The sequence below is a fragment of the Oryx dammah genome, unplaced genomic scaffold (genome assembly GCF_014754425.2).
Source record: "Oryx dammah isolate SB20612 unplaced genomic scaffold, SCBI_Odam_1.1 HiC_scaffold_22, whole genome shotgun sequence".
NCBI classification, from domain to species: domain Eukaryota; kingdom Metazoa; phylum Chordata; class Mammalia; order Artiodactyla; family Bovidae; genus Oryx; species Oryx dammah.
Window position 1 is genome coordinate 54,356,536 of NW_024070206.1, and position 24,488 is coordinate 54,381,023.

Here is a 24,488-nt window from a genome sequence, read left to right on the forward strand (position 1 = left end):
GTAACACCACAGCTATGCTCTTTCTGTGGCCCGACCACCACGGTTTGGAGGGGACTGACAGGCTAATGATCTCTGAAAGGTGACCACGTCTTGAGAAGCACACCCACCACAAAAAAGCTATTTCTGTTCTATCAGGCACAGAGGGACTAAGATATATGATAAGCTCCATATTTCATCTCAATAAAGTAAAGCACATCCTGGCTGGTTTTCAATCGTATCAGGTGTTGGCTGATTTTCTCAATGATGAGGTAAAGGGCCTTTGCACGAGAAGAAAAAGGAAAAGAGGCAAGAAAAAAAACTGACAAACATATAAGCACCTAGACCAATAAAATGATTAAATAAGGCTTTTTCTTGATTTCTTATTAGATGCAGTAGAAACAAGTCATTACACGGACTGCTGTAATAATGGTCTTAGATATGTAGATATGTTTATAAATACACACACATATTCATTTCCTCAATAAGCTTTTATGGCAGATCTTTTTAACCATAGTTATTACTATTAACCACTGCTATTATATAAAAACTGTTATTTTCAATAGTTGAGATATGGGAATAATCTAAAGGACTATTGACAGATGAAGGATTAAAAAAATGTGGTGTATATATACAATGGAATATTAGTCAGCCACAAAAAAATCTTGCAATCTGCAACAAAAGGGATGAATTTTGAGAGTATTATGCTAAGTTAAATAAGTCAGACAGAGAAAGACAAGTGCTACATGATTATACTCATATGTGGAATATTCAAAAAAACAAAAAAAACAAAATAAATGAACAAACCAAACCAGACTCAAAAAACAAAACACCACATAGACACAGAGACCAGCAGAGTGATGACCAGGAAGGAAGGGGTGAGGGGAGGGCAAAAGCAGTAGAGGGAGTCAGCTGTTTGGTGATGGATGGAAACTAAAGTTTTGGTGATGAGTAGGTATAGTATACACAGAAACAGACACCACGTAATACAGGTGAAACTGATATAATGTTATAAACCAAAGTTATTGCAATATAAAATACTATTTTCTCAAAAACCTATGTTACATCAAGTTGACAGTGAACGTACAGCCTGTCATGAGTCCAGCAGACTCAGTGCTAAAAAGAGACACTGAGAGTCACCAAAGGAAATGAACTGATACTAGGAATACCAGTTCTGCAACTGCACAGACACAGGGCGAACAGTGGCTTTACCCGTTACTGGTTCTATAATTACTGTCATGAGTGAACAGTGGATAATAAACATGAAGTATTCAGAACAGTGCCTGCCATATAGAAAATACTTAGTAAGTTATTCTGTTTCTAGTGAACCTATGAAAGATATTCTTTCTGTAGAATAAAAATTACATATCTTACATATCTTACATATCCCAAAAGGCTTAAACATATCATATAAATCTCACTTAAAGATCTTCAAGTGAGAAATAAGGTCACACACACACACACAAATAAATCCCAACGCAAACCTGCTAATGTAGAAATCCCATTAATTTATGTGGCTGTACCTTTCCTCTAAAACACTCATTTCAACCAAACATGGGTGTCATTTATGAGCACAAAGACTCGAGAAATGGTCACCCCTGCCTCCCAGAGTCTGAGAACTCAGTGACCTTTTTCTTCAGCGCTGCCCTCCCCGGCTTCAGAGAGCCCACGTTCAGCTGTGCATGAACGTGCTTCATCTGCTCCACGCAGCTGTCTACGAGATGGGCTGGAAGACAATGTCCAAAATAGTCAGAAAGAAACTTTATTTCCAAATAAGTTAAAACTATATACAACAATCAAATTTCTCAAAAAATGATATTTTCTGTTTCTGACCAATTCTATTTTCACATTTTCAGTGAGACATTAATGAACCAGAGGATAAAAACACAAGAGAACTACAATACTAAAACCCACTTATTTTTAACTTATTACTACTCTTCACACATCTCATCTATGTTGGAGGTATGTGGAGTTTCAGTAGCAAAGTTACAACTGAAATTAGTGGACTTGATATTCTCTTTCATCTCAAACATCTGTGTTCCCTGAATCTGGATGAGAAATTACAATACTCCAGAGGGAAATTGATATGAAAATATAGGATCATCTAATGCAGTTGTTATTCCTATCGAAACTACATGTTTTCTTTGTGTGTGCAATATGTGCTTGTAGTTAACATGTGATTATTATGAAACTGAGTGATATGTTACGTTAAAAAACTTCTCTAAGATTTAATAGGTTCTCTAGAGAAAGACTCATTACACAAACAGTAATCCATGTGTGTAATCTTCTTATTTTAAAAGAAACGCGTGTCTGGACTTCCTCCCCATTTAGGCCACCACAGAGGGCCGAGGGGCGCTCCCTGTGCCGTGCAGCCATCCTCCCTGTCTGTCTGTCTGTACACGGTGGTGTATGTATGTCAGTCCGGTCTCCCAGTTCTTCCCACCCTCCGCACTCCCTTGGTATCCACATGTTTGTTCTCTACATCAGTGTCCCTATTTCTGCTTTGCAAATAAAACTATGGAATGTGTCACAGAAAATTTTTTTAAAAAGCAAAGCGTGTTTACTATGTTTCTGTATGGGGGGGTAAAAAGACAACTCTTGTTAATGACACTAAGATTTTAAGTTCTTTACACCTAAAATAAACAGGCAGTAAAATATACAACTTAAAAACAGCTGAAGCGTCAGGTGGCTCACCCTTGAGCGCATGTCTCTGTGCTCTTCTGCTGACGGCCAGAAGTGACATCAGTGCATTCGCAGCGACCCTCTTCAGGACATCTTTGGAGGTTTTTCCTTCATAGCACTGCAAAGAATGCAAATCAAACTGCCTTCGAGAAAAACTTAAGCTGGAACAAAACACTTGTGAATGAAAAGATGCGTTCTACTTAAGAGCTATCGTTAGTTTTCAACTACTTCATGAAATCCACTAGAATGTGATAAATCATTAAGATTTGAGAATGTTCTGTGTGGATGAGACTGAATAAGAAATTTATAATATAGAGAAGACTGAAAATCATTCTCAAAGACTCACCTCTAAAGAAAAAAGCTATGTTGAATATTAACATACAGCAAGTTTAAGCACTTAATCAAATTCACAGGGGAATATATATACATACATGTAATGTATTTAAAAGGCCCCTTAGAAAACAGAAGAATTGGAGAACGATTATCAAATTCCTTTCTTCTATTATTTAAATGGTCGTAATAAGCATTGTTTTTTAATTCGAATGATTGAATAAAATTCTTACAAGATCAAAACTGAAAGTCAATTATTTAAAAACTAAACCAAATTTTAAAAAATCAAGAAACCACTAACCTGAAGAATTACTTCAGTAAGTCGTTCTAGAGAGTTCTGACTTTCCTGGGTTTTGTCAAGAAGTGAAGCCACTGTTGGACTGTGGCATAAGCTTGTTTTATCCTTATCCTGGAGATGCCTTTTTGCTTCTTCGGTCAAGAGAACAGAAAGGAACTGCAGGCTGGCGGTATACAGAGTGGGGCTTGTGGCAGACAAATGCGCACACCTGCAGAATGTATCTGAAAGATAGTTTCATGTGTAAATGACTGGAAACATCTTCAAAATTAAAGAAGTCAGTCAAATTTATTTGAGTAACAAAGTTTATAGGTTTTTTAATCCTAATGAAGTTTATTAGCACAACAATAACTGCAGTGTTTAAAGGTAAACTAAATAGTACCAAGACCACCTATTGATCAAAAAATTGATTTCATTTTCATTTTGTTCTTTTCATATAGGTTCCTGTTTATAAGAATGTGTGAGTGTGTGTAAACAATGGATTATCTTAATTTTATAAGCAAAAACACCCTGAGCCCAGCAAGACCATCTCTCCTTACCGATCACCGCTGCCCAGGACCGGGCCAGACCCATGGTAACAGATGGGAAAGAGGCAGGGCCAGCTCGCCTCAGCAGTGCGGCCAGAAGGTTGAACAACTGAGTCCACGTCTGATAAAAAGCTGACGTTAACTCTACATCTGTAAAAAACATCAATCAAAATGTTTCGACTTATCAACACAAAGGAGAAAAAGAGCCTTTTGAAAAATAAACCTCACCAAGACACTTTATTACACTTAACGTAAAAATCACCTCTTGCTCCCTGGGGTGGATCTCACCCTATTCTCTATAAAGAACGCATGGTGTAACCTCGCTAGCTCATCCGGACATCACTGCCACTTGTCAAACTTGCATGTTAAGTAACTACTGCTCCCCCAGCACTGGGTGACGCAGTGCTGGTGAGACTCTGCAGACTGCCTTTGCTGGGCACTGTCAACCACTTCACCTACCAGACCCAAAACCTGCAAAGCCATAAATGCAAAGGGCTAAACAAGAATGAGCCAGTGGGCAAAGAGAATTACCAAATGAATGACTACTTCATTATAAACTCTTTCAGACAACTATCATATTTTAATTTTGATTAAAATATGATAGTTGCTTTAGTTTTCCCCACTACTAAGCTCTATATTCAACATTTCATTAGAGCATATTTTTTAAGAATTGCAGACCTTTGGAAATTTCTGATATTATATTCTGGACTTGCTTATACTTGTTATTTAGCCATAGCTTATAAGAATAATTAACACCTAACACTCACTGTACTTTCTAACATTACATAAAGAACTTTACCCTCATTTAAAATGACAGCACAGGGGAATGGTCCTTCACTATACTGCGTACTTGCCTCAAACGGTCTCCCAGAGCCACTTAAAATATCCAACCTGTAAGACACTTTATGAAAAGTCTTCCAAAAACACTAGCAAAGAACAACCCAAAATGTGACCTTGATCTGAATGCTTGGTGCAAAGTTAAGACTTTTTCTCAGTATTATTTACTTTCCTTCTAAACTTAAAAAAAAAAAAATTAAATAAATATAAAGCTGACTGTGGAGGGAGGTGGGAGAGGGGTTCAGGATGGGGAACACATGTACACCCATGGCTGATTCATGTCAGTGTATGGCAAAAACCACTACAATATTGTAAAGTATTTAGCCTCCAATTAAAATAAATTAATTAATTTAAAAATAAATAAATAAAGCTCACCTAATATATCTTTGGTGCATAGGGTAAGAACTCGGATGATGTTTGGGATAAGAGGTTTCAGAAGCTCATCCTGAATCACAAGGTCGGGATCCACCAACAAACATGACTGCAGAAGCCGGGATAAGGAGGACAGGTATTCTAGGAGAAAGGACACCTGCCCGAAAGAGGAGATACAGTAAAAACAAAGCACTTCATATGAAAAGCCCATCTCGTGATGAAGTGTCACTTCTTTATAATACAAGTTAATAAAAAAGTCATAAAATACTCATCTTAATTTTGAAAGACCTAAAATGAACGCACAGCAGACAAAGCATTATTTTTCTCATAAGCATGTCACTAATGGTCACATTAACAGTGTCAACTATAATTATACCAAACAAAACATCGTTTTCACAGCCAAATTCTGAATTCTATTTAGAGAGTTTAGAAAGTCTTTATGGTTTTCAAGTAGCTAAACTGTGGAGTCAAAATTCAGGAAGAAGCAAAAAAAGCAGTCCAAAGCTCTACAATTCTGTAAAGAAAGATTATAACTTATTCTTCAAGGTGTACAATTGAGGGGTAGGAGAAGTCAGCCTAACAGCCTAGTGATTGCTACAAATAAAATGAAAAATGTCCAATGTTTGCCCTCAACTATCCTTCAGCATAAAAATACTATTCTTAGTTTTAAAAGAACAATTAAATCCTCCCTAAAATTACCAATAAAACCACCTTTGGAATGTTGCTTGATACTAATACTGTAAGAAGTATTAATGGGCAAAAATATTAAGAAAAAAAATTCTCTGGATATGTAATAATTAAAGAACAAACTGTTATGACTTATCTCTCCACCATGCCCAAGCAATGCAACAATCCATAGAAATGAACTTCACAGACACATTCTGGTGCCTTTTTGTACATGTGTGCACACACACACACTCACAATTTTTCCTCCCAGGTTACTGTTAGAGTCAGGGACTGCCAGGCATTTGTTGAGGTGTAAGTACCTACAGGGCTTCCCTCGTGACTCAGCAGTAAAGAATCCACCTGCCAATGCAGGGGACACAGGTTTGCTCCCTGGGTCTGGAAGATCCCCTGGAGGAGGAAATGGCAACCCACTCCAGTATGCTTGCCTGGAAAATCTCATGGACAGAGAAGCCTGGCAGGCGATAGTCCACAGTGTTGCAACAGATGCAGATACAACTTAGCAACTAAACAACAACATAAAGTGCCTCTATGGTGAATGGCGTCAGACTACTTCCAAAGAGTTCTTCTGAACTACTTCTCTGGATGAAAGGTACTCCCTTTATCTAATCTGTGGACACATTTTACATAAAAGTACAGGTGGCTCTACTTTTTTCCTATCGGGTGAAATGCAAGCAGTTTGTGAAATTTAATTTCCTTATCGCTGTGAAGTACTTCCTGACCCCTTGCTAGGCCACACCACTGCAGTTACACTGAGTCTGCCCTCTGCGTGTGTGGTGTGACCGAGAACAGACAACCCATGGGAGGGGAGAGCCTGCAAGGAGCCTGAGCGAGAACACCGGAGCTGTCAGATTCTCCTGTGAACTACAATATCGAAGATGCAGTCAGCTACCAGTAGGATAGTTCATAAAGTAACTTTTTTTCTTATGTTTGAAACTCTTTCTTTAAAAAAAAAGCCCAACCAAGCGACCCCCAGCATCAACACCTCATGTCTCTGTCCCCCGCAGAGCTCTGCTGCACGCTCTGCCTTGCCACCACAGCCTATCTCCTCAGCTCTGCTCATATCTCACCTCGATGAGGCTTTTCCTGAAGTCTCACCCATCCTCACTGATTCTGTATATTCATCACCACCTGATAAAACCTGTAACTGTTGTTTACTGTTTACTGTCTCCCGTTCCGAGTTCCCAGACTCTGGGGCAGGGGTGTGCTGCTCTGTTCAGAGGCATCACTAGTGCCTACAGCACAATATAGTGGGGCGTATGCTCCAGAGTTTCCTGGAATGAATGAACCATCTTATTAAGGACAAAAAGGCAAGAAGCAGTCAGTCTACATAGGCCACATAGTACAAGAGGAAGACTGTGGATTCCAGAAGCAGCCTGCACGGGCTGGGATCCTGGCCCTGCCGCTCACTGTGGGAGCCGTCCTGGGCAAGCTCTCCATCTCTGGGCTCGTCGTTTCCTTTATAAAACAGGCCCTAATGGCACTTCCACCTTCACGGAGCCCTGGACACTCTGGCCTCATCTCCGCCTCGCAGACTCTGCTCCAGCCACTCCGTGCAGTTTCTTGAATAGGGCAACTCTCAGGGGCCCCACGAGGTGCTATGGACTGGCTTCCTCACTCGCTTCAGGCCACACGTCACTGTCTGAGCCCCTCCCTGAGCACTCGACACAGAAAAGCCCTGCCCTGCCCGCTCTGACGCTATTTCCTGTTCCTCCTTTAGTTTTTCTTCTTAGATGTCTATCTAAGACACCATCAGGCATATATGTATTTGATCACCGTCTACACTCCCAACTTGAGGGGAAGGTCCTCTGTTTTATTCATTTAGGGAAGATCCTGCTACTCAGTAGGATAAAGATAATAAAGATTTGCTGGATGGACAGGCAGAAAAATGGAGGCGATGGCCAATACGCAAACAACCACACTCACAAGTGGAAACGCCACACTGGGCCAGTGTTTGGAAGATGATGTACGGTGTTACTCAGCCTGTAGAACACCGTCTGCCTTACGCAGAAAGCTCGAAGAAGACATCACAGAGCAAGAGATACTGGTCTGGCCCACCTTTATTATCTCTCACCCCAAATAAATCTTGTGGCCCTTTTTAAAAATCTGATCTTAAGATACCATTTCTATTAGCAACAACTTCACTATATATCTGTAAAGGAACAAACATAAATTTATCCTTATTAAACTGAGCTTTGAAAATACACAGAATTTACTCACCAAGTATTTCTACAACTTTAATTTAGGTAGAAATAACAGAGATATCCTAAAATCACAGAGGGGGAAGGTGGGCTATACAATGAACATTCCCTTTGTTTAATACAGTACTCAAAGGTACCCAGATCCTTGATGAAACATGTCCAGCTGGTTAATGATGGAACCGAGCATAGAATCTAGGACTTCAAACCTCTCACTGCTCTTTACTACCATTCAGAGATGTCTCCAGTTGAAATATTAAGTAACTATTTCAAATAACCTCATCATACCATGTATACCCTAAGAGACTTTCACTCCTCTCCTGTGGTATGTCCTCCAGAATTTCTGTTTTTGGCACCGAAGGCTACAGAAACGCACACACAGACAAGGTGAGAGGGAGACATGGGCGCTCACCTGAGCCTGAGTGTGTTCAGCAGGAAGAGACGTGGGCAGCAGGGCCCGGAGCTCCTGGACGCTTGTCTCTAGAAGGGTGGCATCTGCGATGCTGTGAAGGAAGAGAAGAAGCACCCTTCAGACCATCGAGATGCTTGTTACTGAAGATGAAGAAATCAGAATTTACAGTTTGGATATGACCATGAACAGCACTCAAGAAAAGGGATTTTTATGAAATGAAGGAAATAAATGTTTATAAAAAGTTTCCCTAAAATATTTCAGAACACGGGAAAAGATATCATCAGCTAAATGTCAGAAACCAAGACTTCTAAGGAAAATATATAATGAAACCTATTACAAGCAGAATATAATAAAGTCCTTTCAGAAGGAAAAGACAAACAAGAGAAAGACCTTGGTGCTTATGTCCCTATTTAAAACAGGAAAAACACTTTCAAGGAAGTAAGTTCTGATTTAGAAAGTAAAAACCAAAAAAAAGAAAAAAAAAAAAACAGCAAAAAAATTTAAGTCAGAAATAACACGGATGGAAATACAAGCCTTTCCTATAAGATTCTCTAATACCTCCATGCCGTCAACGTCACGACAGACTCTTAACAGACTCTGCTGAAGCAAAAATATCCCTAACACTCCATTTTGACCGTTTTTGAGATAGGAAGCATTCAAGAAGGAAAGACAATCACCTGGCAGTTTCGTTTTCCAACTGTAGTAGGACAAGAAATGTAAGCAGATCAAAGTCTCATCTTGCTGCCTACTATAAAGGGTAGAGTAAAGAAACGGACACCACTGAGTAAGTGAAGCACAGCAGACTTCATTCTCTTGAGACTGCTCTTATCCCAGAAAGAAAAAGAAAGCGCTGTGCTTTGGCTAAAAGAAGGAAAACAATTCAGAGAGTGGATGTTCAAAGGGCAGAAACATAGAGAGAGAAATGCATATGAGCATGTGGGGAACAGGAGGTGGGTATATGTGGCTGGAATAAGCAGCATGTCAGGAGGGAAGGAACACTTTACTCAAGATAAGAGAGTATCGTAGACAACACCTCTAATCCTAACAGTCACCCCATTAACTAGTGTTATTAATGATGCATCAGAGATTAAAGTGCCTTTCCCAAGGCCACAACACTAGTGAGAGAATGAACCACAATCAGGACCTAAGCTGGACTGAATCCAATCTCCGTGGCTTTTTAACTATACCACACAGCCAATCACAAAATCAGAAAGAGTCCGTTCAGATGCCGATTAATATTAGATACATCAAAGAACCAAATCAGGATTTCCTTAAATTTTATCAGATTACTTTCTATTAAAACTTTCAGCCTCCCATAACTAAACAATTCCAAATGGATTTAAAAAATCTTTTCAACCCAATGACGTTACTCTGATATGACGACTAGGGAGATGAAACCCAGAACTCCTTCACTTCCATTCTGAACAATCAAGGAGACTTGTACCATATTTCTTTAGTGCGGCAGAGGACAAACTTCTGACTTTTAAAATATCAGGATGGGGTACGGGAAGTTTAACAGTTAGTGAAACAAAGCAATGCAAATGCTTTAACAGACTGAAAATAAAAACTCTCCCGACAAATCTGGCAAAAGTGAAAACCTCAGTTTCCCTGCTTCCCTGGGAGTGTTTCTCTCTTACCTACAAAGAAGCTCAATGAGACGGGTTCGTCGGAAAGTGCTGGCAGTGTCGCCTGGAGTGGCCACCAAGAGGCTGTCTAGGAGGCTGCACATCGCGGAGAGGAGGGGCGGGGTGACAAACACACACTGCCTGGGCAGAGGAGCAGAGAGGGGTGAATCAGGAGGAAGCCGTGGAGATGCAGCTTCACGTTGACCTATTATTGAGATAGGTGTGAAAATTATCACCATTTTGTTTAGCTTGTGGTTACATTCAAAATTCACAAGTTCTGATAATCAGATGAAAGTTCCTAAAAGTGCTAAAGAGAGACAGCTGGGGAATTCCCCTAACTGCTCGGCACACCTCAACCATGAGGCCAGCGAGTCAAGACATTCAGCTCCTCCAGAGTGTGTGTGTGTGTGTGTACATGTACACGCATGTATCTGAGGGATACCTTGGGTGCCAATGTACTGGCCATGATGAGAAGGGCAGGGCATGGTTTTGAGTCTCATGGACTCAGACACTGGGTAACAAACAGATGCACCACAATTCTGGTTTTTTAAACTAAGGGCCAGAAGTGTTTCCGCACTCAAAATATTTTTAGATTTTAGAAAAGTAATAAGGTACGTATATCCTCGTGCTCAGGGGTAAAGAATCCACCTGCCCACCCATGCAGGAGACACGGATTCAATCTCTGGGTTAGGAATATCCCTTGGAGAAGGAAATGGCAACCCACTCCAGTACTCTTGCCTGGGAAATTCCATAGGCAGAGGAGCCTGGTGGGCTATAGTTCATGGGGTCTCAAAAGAGTCAGACACGACATAACAACTAAACCACCACCACCACTCTACACTCATTAACACCCCCAGTGGAATCTTGGGCAACACCCCCACAAGGAAACAAATCTTTCTGCAGTGCAGCAGACACATAATCAAAACAAGTAGGACAAACATATAAGCAAGTACAACTTCCAACTAGAACTGGTCAGATTTTGTATCCAAATGTATTCAGGCACAGCTAAGGCTTACTGCCACCTGAGTTCTGAGAAAATTTTTCACTTTCAGAAATTCTGGATTTTAGAACTGAAGATACAAGAGTATGGAACTTTCCTAGAAGACTTGGCAAGGCACTGTTAACAAGACAGTTGAATCTGCCTCAAGACTACCTCATGACCTTTACTTCTTATTTCTATTTTAAGGAAACATTCTATTTTGAATAAACCAAACTTACACAAAAGTACAAAAAAAATTCCCGAGATACTCTCACCCTGACCCCTAAATAAGATTCCATTTATATGAAACATGCCAAACTGGCAAATCTATAAAGAGAGAAAGCAGACTAGTGATTGTGGCAGGCTGGGGAGAGCAGGGGAAATCAGGAGTGACTGCTAGCAGGAACAAGGTTTGTTCTGGGTGATAAAAGTGTTCTACAACTGACTGCGGCAATGTCTGCACAACTGTGTGAATACATTTAAAACCAAGAAATTGTACATTTACAATGAGTGAACTGTATGAATGTGAATTATATCTCAATAAAGCTGTTTAAAAAACAGTAACTCAACATACTCTTAGAAATAAATGTTTGTGAGATTCATTATCAAATTTCATTTCATGCTCTGTGTTCTAAGCTACTTAAAACAACCTAAGATTGCTTCTTTTGTTCTTAAGAGGATCAAATAAGTACTTTCTAAAATTAAATATTTTTATATGTTAACATGAATTACTAAAACTCAAACTGGGACACTGTTCAGGAAGTTCTGGAACAAACACTAATGAAAATTCAGAGTAAGGTCTTACTTAGACAAATATTTCTGAAGTTTTAGAAAGCATTTTCCCTGCAGATGCTCATATTTCAGTGTTTAAAATTACCTTCTTTTTAGGTAGTATATTCATTACAGATTAGGGATTTAAAGCTACTGAATAAAGGCCTATCTACTGCCTTAGAAGAAACAAAAGCTAGCTGTAATCTATACAAATGTATAAAGTGTGAAGCAAACAGAGCTGGCAACAGTCCCTAAAACAAAGAATAAAATTTACACATTGTCATTACTAAAAATAAATCCTAGGCTACTCATTATGACCTTCTTATAAAATAAGCACTTGAAATATTTTGTGTGCTTTAAACCGAAAGCAGAGGCTTTGAAAAATCCTTATGACCCCACTTCTCATCATTTTCAAGTGGATTCACTTTTCAAGTGGCAAACTGAGGTGTGTTCCCAAAAGAAGGGAAAAAAATGAAGCTAATTAACATCTATCAGTTCCTTGATTCAAATACCAAATATCCATTATTATCTAATAAGGAACCATATGGCAATCAGACTACTTGATGGCCAAATTCCCATTTATTAGTTAAGAGTATTTGTTTGTTAATTTCTGATGTACTTATTCTATTATGTTCTGTGACATTTCATTTTGTTCTTATCTGGATGGCTTGTTCTGCGACTTAATTTGGTTCTTTTATCTAGACATTTACTTTCAAAATTTCTGTCTGGACCAACTTGTCAATCTTCTTCCTGAAAGTAGAATGCCTTCCTAAAAGGATACCTTGGGCCACCAGCTGGTCGTGTATGACTTCAGGGTGAGGCACCATGGAGAACACAGGGGACTGAAATTCAGCACTGCCCGACGAAGCTGCCACCTAGGGATCAGCAAAGACAATTACTTTATACTTGGAGCACTCACCGGTTAACATCACCAACTGGGAAATGAAACACCAGCAACATACACACAAGACATCCTCACACAAAAAGGTTTATCACAAAAGCACACTAGGTAGTATAACTGAAAAACACTCCATGTCTTGAGAGTCATAACAGATTTTGGAATGGCATTTTCTGCTTCTTAGATCTGTTACAGTTTATGTAAATCAGTTAACTTAAAGGAGCAAAGTTTTGATATGAAGTTCATCGACGATTTTAAGGTCCTGATAAAGCCCACTGCCAGGCTTCCCCAGTGGCACAGCAGTACAGAATCTGCCTGCAACCCAGAAGTTGCACGAGACGTGGGTTCAACCCTGGGTCCAGGGTTCCTGGAAGAGGCATGGCAACCCGCTCCAGTACTCTTGCCTGGATAATCCTATGGACAGAGGAGCCTGGTGGGCTAGAGTATATGGGGTTTCAAAGCTGGACACACGACTGAAGTGACTGAACATCCACGTAAAGCCCATGCCGACTTAATGCTCCAATGTTGAGAGGCTAAGACGCATACTATTTTAACTATAAACTGTTGTGTCTTTAAGGTATTTTGCACTTCTTAATTCATAATAAAAGAGTCTTTTTAGTTTCAAATGGCACACACAAATTTTAATAGTGCCTATAAAAGAATTAGCAGAAGTATGAAAAGATTTTTCTCTCTCTCTTCCCCATCACAAATGAACTGTTTTTAAAAATTAAGAACTATATTGACACTGTACTTCAGAAAACACTCTACAGAGTGTTAGATAGAAATTTTCTATAGAATTTCTATCATGTTTTTTGGAAACACTAAACAGGATAGAAATTCTGTAGAAAACAATTTCACATGTAGATTTACAGATTATAAAAATTATAAAGCTGAAAAAGCCCAAACTGTCAAGTACCTTCTGTGTAAAAATTACTGTGTTCTCCCATCAGTTTCTTTTCTCTGAGACAGCATAAACTTCCCATACCTGGGTCAGCTCCAGGTCCATGCATGCACGCAAACAGGTTGCCAACAGAACTTACGAATCAACCTACTACAAACCCAGACACTGTACAGCTCACGATATCTGTACATTCATTCCGTATTTGTCCTAATCCTTAAAGTAGGGTACTTTAGACTTGATTTGACAGGATGAAAGCAAAACCCAAGGTGATTTTCATTTGCAGTTTCTGATAGTACAAAAAACAAGAATTTGAAGAAACTGGCACATGGAATTAATAGTTTTTAAAATCCCTCTTTCAACTTCCAACCTCAATCACCTCTCACCACTTGAAGTATGACATTACAGCAGCAACAACTAAGTGACAGAAAGCTGCAGCCAAAAGCTGTAAGCTGAGTGGATAAAGTCATCTACAGATGGAGGCTAGATAAACCTCAGTCTAGATAAATCATTCATAAATAAGCATGTATTAAATGTCTTATTTTATATGACATTAGATCCACATAGGAGGAGGGGAAAACCTAAAGACATTTTAAAATTATATCTGCCTATAACAGGCTATAAGAGATATGTTTAAAAAAAAAAAAAAGAAAGAAATGTTCCTGTCAATGGACATCCAGATAACTTTCAGTCTGTGAAGAAACAATCACACACTGAGACTGACATCACAACCACACAGGAGCCACCAAACAAGCCTGGCTCCAGCTCCCTCGGCTATAGGGGAAAAAATTAAGAGGACGAGGAGTTGAAATCCTCCATCTTTTCACTGAACATCGCTTCAACTGACAAACACTCAAGCAGTCCTCTCTACTGATGAAAATGAAGATTACACTCACTGCAGGAAAAGAAAGCCTCTGAGGACCCACTAAATAACTGGCTCATTAGAAGAACGCAACAAACATCAGGCCTTAATAAACACTGGGCTCTTCCTCAGTATCAGCCGAGGAAGGGACAAACAGATTTTGAAAAATATGATTTTAGAAAGTATCTAATGGTTGCATTCTAACTTACCCCACCCCATATGATTGATAAAACATAAGAACTTCTTTCTAGACCAATATACTGTGTTTTAAAAACTGACTGGGGTTATTTGTATTTCTACTAAACAATCTAAATTTTTAAAATTTGCTATATTTGCATGAAAGTATTAGTTGTTGAATCATGTCTGACTCTCCGTGACCCCACGGACTATAACCAGCCAGGCTCTTCTGTCCATGGAATGCCCCAGGCAAGAAAACTTGAGTGGGTTGCCATTCCCTTCTCCAGGGCATCTTCCCAACCCAGGGATCGAACCAAGGTCTTGTGCATTGCAGGCATATTCTTTACCATCTGAGTCACCAAGGATTACTATTTTAACAGACAAAAGTAAAAATGTATTAAGCTGACTTGCTCTATACTGTCCTCAAATCTTACTTGCTTGAAAATAATCTCCAAAGGACATTCATTTGACCATATTTAATAATACACATCAATATGTGAATGTGTTGTCATCCTGGTCTATAAAATAACTTTTAACTACCACTGAACAAATGTCAATTCATATTTCTCTAATATCAATTATAATGTTTCATGACGTTTCACTCTGCTGAAGTATCTTTACATCTTTATAGCTCTTACAGATTCTCTCTTCAAATCCATAAACCCAGACTCAGGTCTCCTGGTTAATCCCATCTGGTCACACCAGTAATCAAACTCAAGCCTTTCTCCCACACTCCAAACAACTCTATGCATTTTCTGAATATCTAATGCTTCCACCACCTCACAGCTTGGTATTCAGTTATTTTCTAATTATGCTTTATGTCTCAACTAGACTTTCAAATCTCATATGTGGACACTGAATTCCAAGACATATTTGAGTATCTTTTTCAGTTCAGTTCAGTCGCTCAGTCGTGTCCGACTCTTTGCGACCCCATGAATCGCAGCATGCCAGGCCTCCCTGTCCATCACCAACTCCCGGAGTTCACTCAGATTCACATCCATCGAGTCAGTGATGCCATCCAGCCATCTCATCCTCTGTCGTCCCCTTCTCCTCCTGCCCTCAATCCCTCCCAGCATCAGAGTCTTTTCCAATGAGTCAACTCTTCCCATGAGGTAACCAAAGTACTGGAGTTTCAGCTTTAGCATCATTCCTTCCAAAGAAATCCCAGGGCTGATCTCCTTCAGAATGGACTGGTTGGATCTCCTTGCAGTCCAAGGGACTCTCAAGAGTCTTCTCCAACACCACAGTTCAAAAGCATCAGTTCTTCGGCTCTCAGCCTTCTTCACAGTCCAACTCTCACATCCATACATGACCACGGGAAAAACCATAGCCTTGACTAGACGGACCTTAGTTGGCAAAGTAATGTCTCTGCTTTTGAATATGCTATCTAGGTTGGTCACAACTTTTCTTCCAAGGAGTAAGCGTCTTTTAATTTCATGGCTGCAATCACCATCTGAGTATCTTTTTAGCTCCTTGTAAATGTGTACATAATATAAAAAAGTAGGTGTTGATCCTTTAAAGCTCACTTCAATTGCCACTTCTCACACAAAATCACTCCTGTTTCATCATTCCTTTTCACCTAAGCTCACTGCACCCTCACTGTCACATTTATTTTGGCACTAGTCACATTTGCTTTGTGGTGAAGGGGCATGACATTATGGCCAACTTCTCTGGATTCAAATAACACTTAACCAGTCAGCAATGCTGGAACCCTGCACAAGACACTTACTCATACCATGCATTCATCTCTTCTTTTGTAAAATACGAATAGTAAAAATGATTTTCAGTTTTTTAAAGGGTATGAGGACCCATGAGTAAAATTTCTCTATAAATGTTAAAATAAAACCAGTGCTCCTTAAATTAGTGCTCTAGAAATTTTGAAAGAATCACATATTTCACAAAGAAAAGCTCAAAAGGAAATGACCCACATGTCCTTTACTTTGACAATTGATAAAACAGACATAATTCTGCTCAAGATCATAGAAAAGACCAAACTTTGGTGTTAAAGCTGTTGATACACACTGGTATGTCCAAGGAATAAACACCCATCTAATTCGAATATCTCTGAGAAGTAAAAATGTGATTCCAAGAGGAAAAACAACTGATGCCTGACACCCCCCCACCCCCACCGCCACCCCTGCCCTGGGGAAGGGGACAGTGAGTTGAGGAAGCCATCTCTAAAAAGGCTTTATTTATAGGGCAATACCCCTCAAGGTAACAATGACACTCCTTACTCTATCTGTAATTAACAAAGCATACAAGCTGCAGTCACCTACACCTATATTCATCAGATAATGCCACTCAGGCACCTAGTGTGGCACCAATACCAGACAATGGCATGGCCATAGCGCACTGAATGGCGTGGCCCACAGCAAAAGACAATGCCCTCCTTGGAAAGACACAGCGGAAAAACAAACCGATCAACAAGCTGTATCTTTTCTCAATTCTGGAAGATATACAAAACTATGATTTAAATAACCAGAGAAGCTTATTAGCAAGATTTACAGCCATTTAACTGATACCTCAACATTTTCTTATACCTGAGGAAGCATTAGTTGGTCTGGGTACGGACTGCTTAGGTTTAAAGTAACACTGAAATAATGAATAAAAACTCTCCACATTTGTCTCCTGCTGGGAAAAAAAAAGATATAGTACCCCTCATATGATAAGGAAAACAAGACAATTCGTAGAACTGGAGTAATTAGACTACTTTTTGTGAATAAAAGTCAGCAATCTGGTGAATAAGTTACCAACACCAAAACTCTTCCATTTGGAAACCATAAAAGAAAGAGCGAGCTGACTGTAAAAATTCTAACAGGTAGTATTAGTCTTTTGAGAAGTAAGTTTTACATAGGACTATACACAAGAATTCTTAACAACAGATTTCACTGGTATATACTTCTCAAAGTCTATGTGATATCCTCACATAAACAAGTTAAAGACTTGCATTAATAGTTCAGCTGCTCAGTCATGTCCGATTCTTTGTGACCCCATGGACTGCAGCATGCCAGGCTTCCCTGTCCTGGATTAATAGAGGTATTTCTATTTTAATTATTATAATAAGTGATATATTTACAAAGTGTTTCTCAGAAAAACTAGTATCTTAATCTATAAGATTTACATATTATTATAAAATAGAGAAATATAAATGCTTGATTTGCTTTTGGGTTTTTTAAGTCTCCTTGTATAGAAAAAATACAACTTGGGTTATCTACCAAGCAGCTAAGATAACTCAAAGTTACTCGGAGTAGTTACTATTTATCACATACCTTCTATAAACAAAGAACTGAAGTATGTACAGATTGCAAAGTTAGCCTATAGCCCTTTAAACAAAAAGGGTAAACCTAAGAATTACTATTTTTAAGCACATAATTAACACTGTCCGTCTATGAACTATTTAAATAGCCAATTACTACAGTTCCCTTTAGCACTGAGTCATATCATTATTTCTCTTACTGAAACAAAGATACTACTTCTAGCTTGCAAAAGAGAGCATGATTCCTACTAGAATTGGGGTAATTATTCTGTTTTTCTAAATAAAGGTTCAATTTAGCACTAAACATAAACTCTTCTGAGTCTGGAGACGGGGGAGGAAGGGAGACTTAAAACTTAGCAAAAAGTACCACTCTCTTGAGAAACTGCAGGAGGTGAATCTCATTAATTCCTGTATAATTATTTAATTCTCATATTATTTTTGCTCCTGGAAGCAGCGGAGTCAAACCTTTGCCTTCCTAATTGGTTCTACTACACAGTGATTGTTCCAAAAACACACTGCAATGTTTTCCAGTTGTGAATGAGTTTGTATGCTTCCAAAACAAATGAAACCTAGCATGTCATTATTTAAAAATACTTAGTGTCTCAAACTTTTTAGAACAAAGCAACTTATAAATAAAAAGGAAGAAAGGCAGGCAGATATACATAAATTTCAAGCATTTCAGATAATTAAGACAAGCTCCTATCTGATGCAAGTATTTAGAAATGTGTTTAAAGTCATCAGTACCACACTGGAATCACCTGAATGGGTCAACATTCTTCAAACTGTTTGGTCCTTAAGCAAAATTTCAGGGTAATCAAGCACGGCTAATCACACGGGGTCTGTTCCCTTCTTCAGCTACTGTATGCTCAGTCATGTCCGACTCTGTGCGATCACCACGCTCCTCTGTCCATGGGATTCTCCAGGCAAGAATACTGGAGTGGGTTGCCATGTCCTTCTCCAGGGGATCTTTCCACCCCAGGATCAAACCCACATCTCTTACAAACCTCCTATAATACTGGCAGGCAGGTTCTTTACCACTGCACTACCTGGGAAGCCCTTTCTTCTGCTACTACTGATAAATATTTTAAAACTTTTGAACTTCTGTAAAAAAAAAAAAAAAAAAAGGTAGAAAATAGGTTAAAAATTCATCTATAAAATTATATTTAGTACACTTATTTGAGCCAGGTAGAACCTAGTTCTAGACAGATAGCATGTCAACTAAATCCCAGCTGCCATGGTGGTCATAACCTGATTCTTCACATCCATCCTTACCCCTCCACTATGTAAATGCAAATTTTTGCAGAAATTCAAAATGCAGCACTTATGGGTTCTTTGGAAGTACCATTGTTTCCGAGGTAGAGAGAGAACTTGGATCTCGATCTTGACTGGACATTCGAGATGGAGCCCTCCAGAACTTGAACGAGTCATCTAAACCTGTGACAACAGGAAAAATGTCAACATGAACGGTCTTCTGGGCATCTTAACAATTAACAGGAAGAGTAGTCCTTACATGAAACCAGTCCAGAACTAAAGAAAAAAGTATGCCTAATTTTTATCATCTGTAATTAATATATACAGCATGTTTCACACAAAAAAAATTAACAACAATTAGTTAACTATGCTTTATAGTTTAATCTAACATGATTTATGGAGAGCACCAGTTCCCAAACTTCAAAGTGTAGAAGAATCAAAGAGAGCTTATTAGAGAGGTTTCCTGAGTCCTATTCCCAGAGATTCCATTCCCCCAATCAAGGTGGGGGATGGGGAGCACATTAATTTGCATTTCTAACAAGATGGGAGAAGATGTCAATGCTGCTGGTTCCAGGGCCATGCATCTAGTGATACCAGTACAGAAAATCCAAACAATTAAAGGGGTAGCTTTCCATAGGGACATTAGAATGTTCAGAAACTTCATCAAATGTCATTCTCTTCTTAATTCCTTCAGGAAGTGAGCAGAAAAGTGAGTTAAAAACTTACACTTAAGTATTTCAGGGTAAAGAAATTTCTCGTTTACAATTTACTCTTAAATGGATCAGGAAAAAATATATATATATATGCATATAAATTTTTCTTGTATGTACATATAAACACATGGGAGGGCAAATACAGTAAAATGTTAATATTTGGGAATTTTTTGTTCTACTCTTAAACCTTTTCTGTGGGAAATTATGTCAAGGTTTTTTAACATTATATTAAAATATACATGTTTAAAATTTTTATTATTTATATTTTAAAAATATTTTTTATTAAATTATTATTATTAAATTGCTATTTCTTTTTATGAGACACAATTATTATTTATTGGCACTAAGATCTTATACTTAGGAAATCCAAGAGAATCTACAAACAAGTAGAAATTGAAAGATTTCAGCAAATATTTTGATAAATGAGTAATATGCCAAAACAGGTTTTCACTATATTAGCAAAACAAATTAGAAAATTTAGTAGGAAAAATCTCATTCTTGATTGCCTGAGAAAAGCCTTCCAAAAAAAAAAAAATTTAAGACATAAATAGAGGAAAAAACTATAAAATTTTACTGAAGGGCATGAAATAACTTATGAAACATTAATAAGATGTCAAAAATGGTTTTCATGAATTTATAACACAGAAAAATTCTTAGGCAATGTTCAGTGAAAGGAGGAAATACAAAAATGTACATAAGATATGAACACAATTATATAAAACAAACAAAAGCTATACAGAGAAAGAAGATTGGAAGGAAATATACACCCTAAATGCAACAGCGGCAACCCCTGGGTAGTAGAACTAGATATGAATGTTTTCCTGGTATTTTTCATTGTTTTCAAATACTCTGTAACAAACACAAGGTTTTAAACAATTTACGAAATATATTTTATTAAAAATATAAACATAATACACTTACCATTTAAATCATTGCCTTCAGGAGCTCCATTAAGAGCTGAAAAACTGAAATCAAATGCATACCGTCCCAGGTAACAATGTTTTATCATCTGATTCAAATGTTCATAAAAATGGCAGTGGTATAAAAGAGCCTGGAGGGCAGGTTTTCCTATGAGAGACAGGCCAGAGTCCTCATCATGGACACAGGGGCCCTGTAGGAAAAGAGGGAGAGAGAGACAGGAATTTACTACATAATTTCTTCAAAAAGACCCACTGTCTCCCCACAGCCCCCTTAAGGAAACAAATGCTACTACACTCCTTCACTTCTCTCTGTCCTTCCACACATACACCAGCCTGACCCTGACCTAGAAAGTTAATCTAGCTCTCTGCTGTCAAAAAATCCACTAAAGGCAGAAAGCTGATCTAGCCTCTCTTGAGGGGCCACTTAGTTTAAAACGTTTCTACAAAATGGTACAGCTCTAATCAAGTAATTACGTACTTCAGCCACAAATACAGTAAAAGTGGTGTGTTGCAACCCACACAAAACAATGAAATGATTTGTATTAAAATATCTGAAACAACGTGATCCAAGTTATTTTGTTCAAAATTATTTTTGTGCCTATCAGTAAGCTAGATAAAGTGAAAACGCTCATTAATATCCACAGTAAAATCTGCTTGTCACTTTATTTTCCATTGAGTGAACCCTTCTTCCAAGGGCATTTCACATGTGTGCATGCTAACACAAACATAAACACACGCATGTGCACAAACACATACACACACATATTTTCCAGCAGAAGGCTGAGAAGAATCTACCATTGCATACTTTTAATCTCTTTGCACTTTTTTTTTCAAATAATTTTTTGAGGTGCCACTCATGACTTTTCCTAGAATATCGAAATGGCTAAAACCAAGCAATCAGTTAAAAGTATGCCAAGGATCGGTTTAAAGTATGCTAATTATCACATCACTAGATGGACAAGGAGGCCTGGCGTGCTGCAGTCCATGAGATCACAAAGAGTCAGACACGACTAAGTGACTGAACTGAACAGAGTTCATAACTATTTCTATTTTTCTGAAAATGATAATATAGTTCAGACTTTTAAAACAGAACATAAGAGAAAGAAAAATAAAAACAAAAAATAAAAAGCTAAGTGCCAACAGGAAAGGTCTGCAAATATAGCATTAACTATGAAATTTGCACACATGCCCCACTTCTCATGCCCCCTGATCACCAAGGAAAGATGAACCTTTAAAACGTACTATCCAGGAAGATGAAGTAATAGTTAAAGGTAGAATTACAAGTTAAAGGTAGAATTACATTACGATGAGTTTCTCCATTAACTCTCCTCTTTAATATATGATTAAAATTAAACCTCTTACCTTCAATATGTCATGGTACTAACATATCCACTAGCTATGATTCAAAAGAAACTAAAGCAAAACAAAATTACATATGAGAAGAATGTTTTCAAGAAGAAAAAGGAATTATTTTGCTGTATACAAACTTGTAAAATGCTATAATGTAATGTATAAATTGAAAAAAATGACCTTAATTACATAAGAAATTCCTTATGTAATTCCTTAACTACATGTTAAGAATTCAGTTAAAATGAAATTGTTTCTCTGACATGAAGCATTCACTGTTTTGTGAAATCAATACCCATAATGATTTATGATGAACACAATAGAAAGTGAAAATATGCACTGATAATTCTCCCATAAATATGAAAATAGTACATACAACTATAAATGAGTCAGCCATCCCTATACAACAGATATGAACACATCTGCAGACAGTCTACCTACATCCACTGAGAGTGCACAGAAGCAGTGACCCCTTCTTAGAAATCATGAGCATCTAGATACTAGTGCTACTTCCTGCTACATCCCCCAGAACACTTCGAAATGTACATCAAGACAAGTAAATGAAACATCTTGTTGAATAAGATTATTATTCCTCATTCTACCAAAAACAGTTGTAATTTTAAAGCGCTGAAAAAGGAGCATCTTCTTTCTTGGCTGTAGTGAAATGGTGGAGGTCACGCTTCTTGGAGATTATAAAATTCCATTGTCTACATGTGAAGATCATCTTTCTCCGTTTCTAGAGCAGTTGTTTCTACACTGAGATTTAAAGTACCAGTAAACTTTTTAAAAATCGGGGAACAAATACCCCTGGAGGAGGCCATGGCAACCCACTTCAATATTCTTGTCTGGAGAATCAATCCCAAGGACAGAGGAGCTTGGAGGGCTACAGTCCATGGGGTCACAAAGAGTCAGACCCAACTGAAGCGACTTAGCACAGCACAGACTTTTTAAAACTAGGGGACAAATATTAGATTACCAACTACTTATATTGCCAACTGAGGACACGTAAAAACAAAAACTAATAACCAAAAAACAGATAAAAAGAAAAAGACAGGGAGAAAATGAGCGCACATTAAAAATGCCCCCTGAAAATTAGACTTAAATTTTGCTTAAGACTAGCGACTGAGCTGAACTGAACTGAGCAGAAGTTTCATCATCAAGTACTATATTTTAGAGTAGCTCCCCAAATATCCTTAATTCTAGCCAACACAGGCAAAGCAGAAGACTCTGTGAAATGAGACTTGAACCACTGTTTCCAACTTTTTAACAGAAAACTAACTCTGTGATGAAGAGCTGGAGAATAACAAAACCAAAAAGCTGCACTAAGCACATCACCAGCATCAAAAAGCAACTGCAGACTATTTAACTAATTCGAAAAAAAAAAAAGTGAACTTCTACACATGGTTCTATACTATAATACAGAACACGGTTCTGTTCTATTTAACAAAACCAGGAAAACTTATTATGCTTGCCTTTGCATTATATTTATTTCAATTATTTTTTAAAAAATTCACTGGCAGACATCAACAAGATTATAGTATAAAAGTGTCACTAGGTTAACAATGAGAGTACAGGTTATATGCATCTGAGCCAAAAACAACACATTTTTAAATCTGGTTACTGGATAATAGGCATTAAAATCACTATGCTGTTAATATTAGTATTAATCCTGTATATTCTTTTCTAGTTTTTCTCCTATGGGTTTACTACAACACAGACTGTGAATAACAACCATTATCAGAACGCCTGTTAAACAAACAAGAGGGGTCAGGGCAAAACCTGCCTGGGATGTTCAATAACTGGCAGCGTTACGAGGTTTGTAAAGTCTAGAAAAATAAACTTTCCAAGAGTTAAAGGAAATCCAGACCTTAACAACCACCTGAGTGCCCATAAAGCTGCCCTCAATACAGCTCAACTAGATTCAGTGACTCCCCTGAAAATGTATTGTAATGAAAACTGAAAAAGGAATCTTAGACCTAAGATCCTGGGGTGTGAGATGCCACAGTGTGATGCATACACACATACACGGGATGAGGACATGTGGATAAGGAACAGGGCAGAAGAGCATGTCCCGTCTCCCCACAGATAGCACTTTTCTATTTTCCAAAACATCTAAAAAGCAACAGGCTATAAAAAAGTCAGCTAAAACTATTTACTGACTTGACATTTAGAAAATGAAACAGAAAATTAATCCAACAGAAACCAAAGAAAGGTTAAGTTATGACACTGTGTACTAACCCAGAAAAGTAGATGTTAAGATCAATCTATATTTAACTACAAACAAATTTGCTTATTATTAGAGAAACAATATAGTCAGTGGGAAAGAGAAACTGGCTGGACTGAAAGCAAAAGGGTGTGATGTAGGGCAAACTACTTAAACTCTTTGTGCTAAATTTTCTTATTCTACAAAATGAGGAGAATAATGGTTCACAACTCAAACCATTATACAGGTCGATATTTGTAATGCTTCTAGAAGAG

The 24,488-nt window shown here is 38.1% G+C and overlaps 1 protein-coding gene across 2 annotated transcripts in view; it reads right to left on the bottom strand.

Annotated features, from left to right (window-relative positions):
• The window catches only part of RTTN (rotatin), a 109,681-nt gene that overhangs the window by 16,600 nt on the left and 68,593 nt on the right, over positions 1-24,488 (bottom strand). For both annotated transcript variants that reach the window (XM_040264347.1, XM_040264348.1), the window contains exons 33-42: positions 20,665-20,854; positions 19,122-19,213; positions 12,470-12,563; positions 9,951-10,143; positions 8,314-8,404; positions 5,023-5,176; positions 3,823-3,960; positions 3,290-3,507; positions 2,671-2,776; positions 1,605-1,702 (exon numbers count right to left, since the gene is read on the bottom strand). In XM_040264347.1, coding sequence (XP_040120281.1) covers positions 1,605-1,702; positions 2,671-2,776; positions 3,290-3,507; positions 3,823-3,960; positions 5,023-5,176; positions 8,314-8,404; positions 9,951-10,143; positions 12,470-12,563; positions 19,122-19,213; positions 20,665-20,854 — 1,374 coding nt within the window. The remainder of the gene's footprint in view (positions 1-1,604; positions 1,703-2,670; positions 2,777-3,289; positions 3,508-3,822; positions 3,961-5,022; positions 5,177-8,313; positions 8,405-9,950; positions 10,144-12,469; positions 12,564-19,121; positions 19,214-20,664; positions 20,855-24,488) is intronic.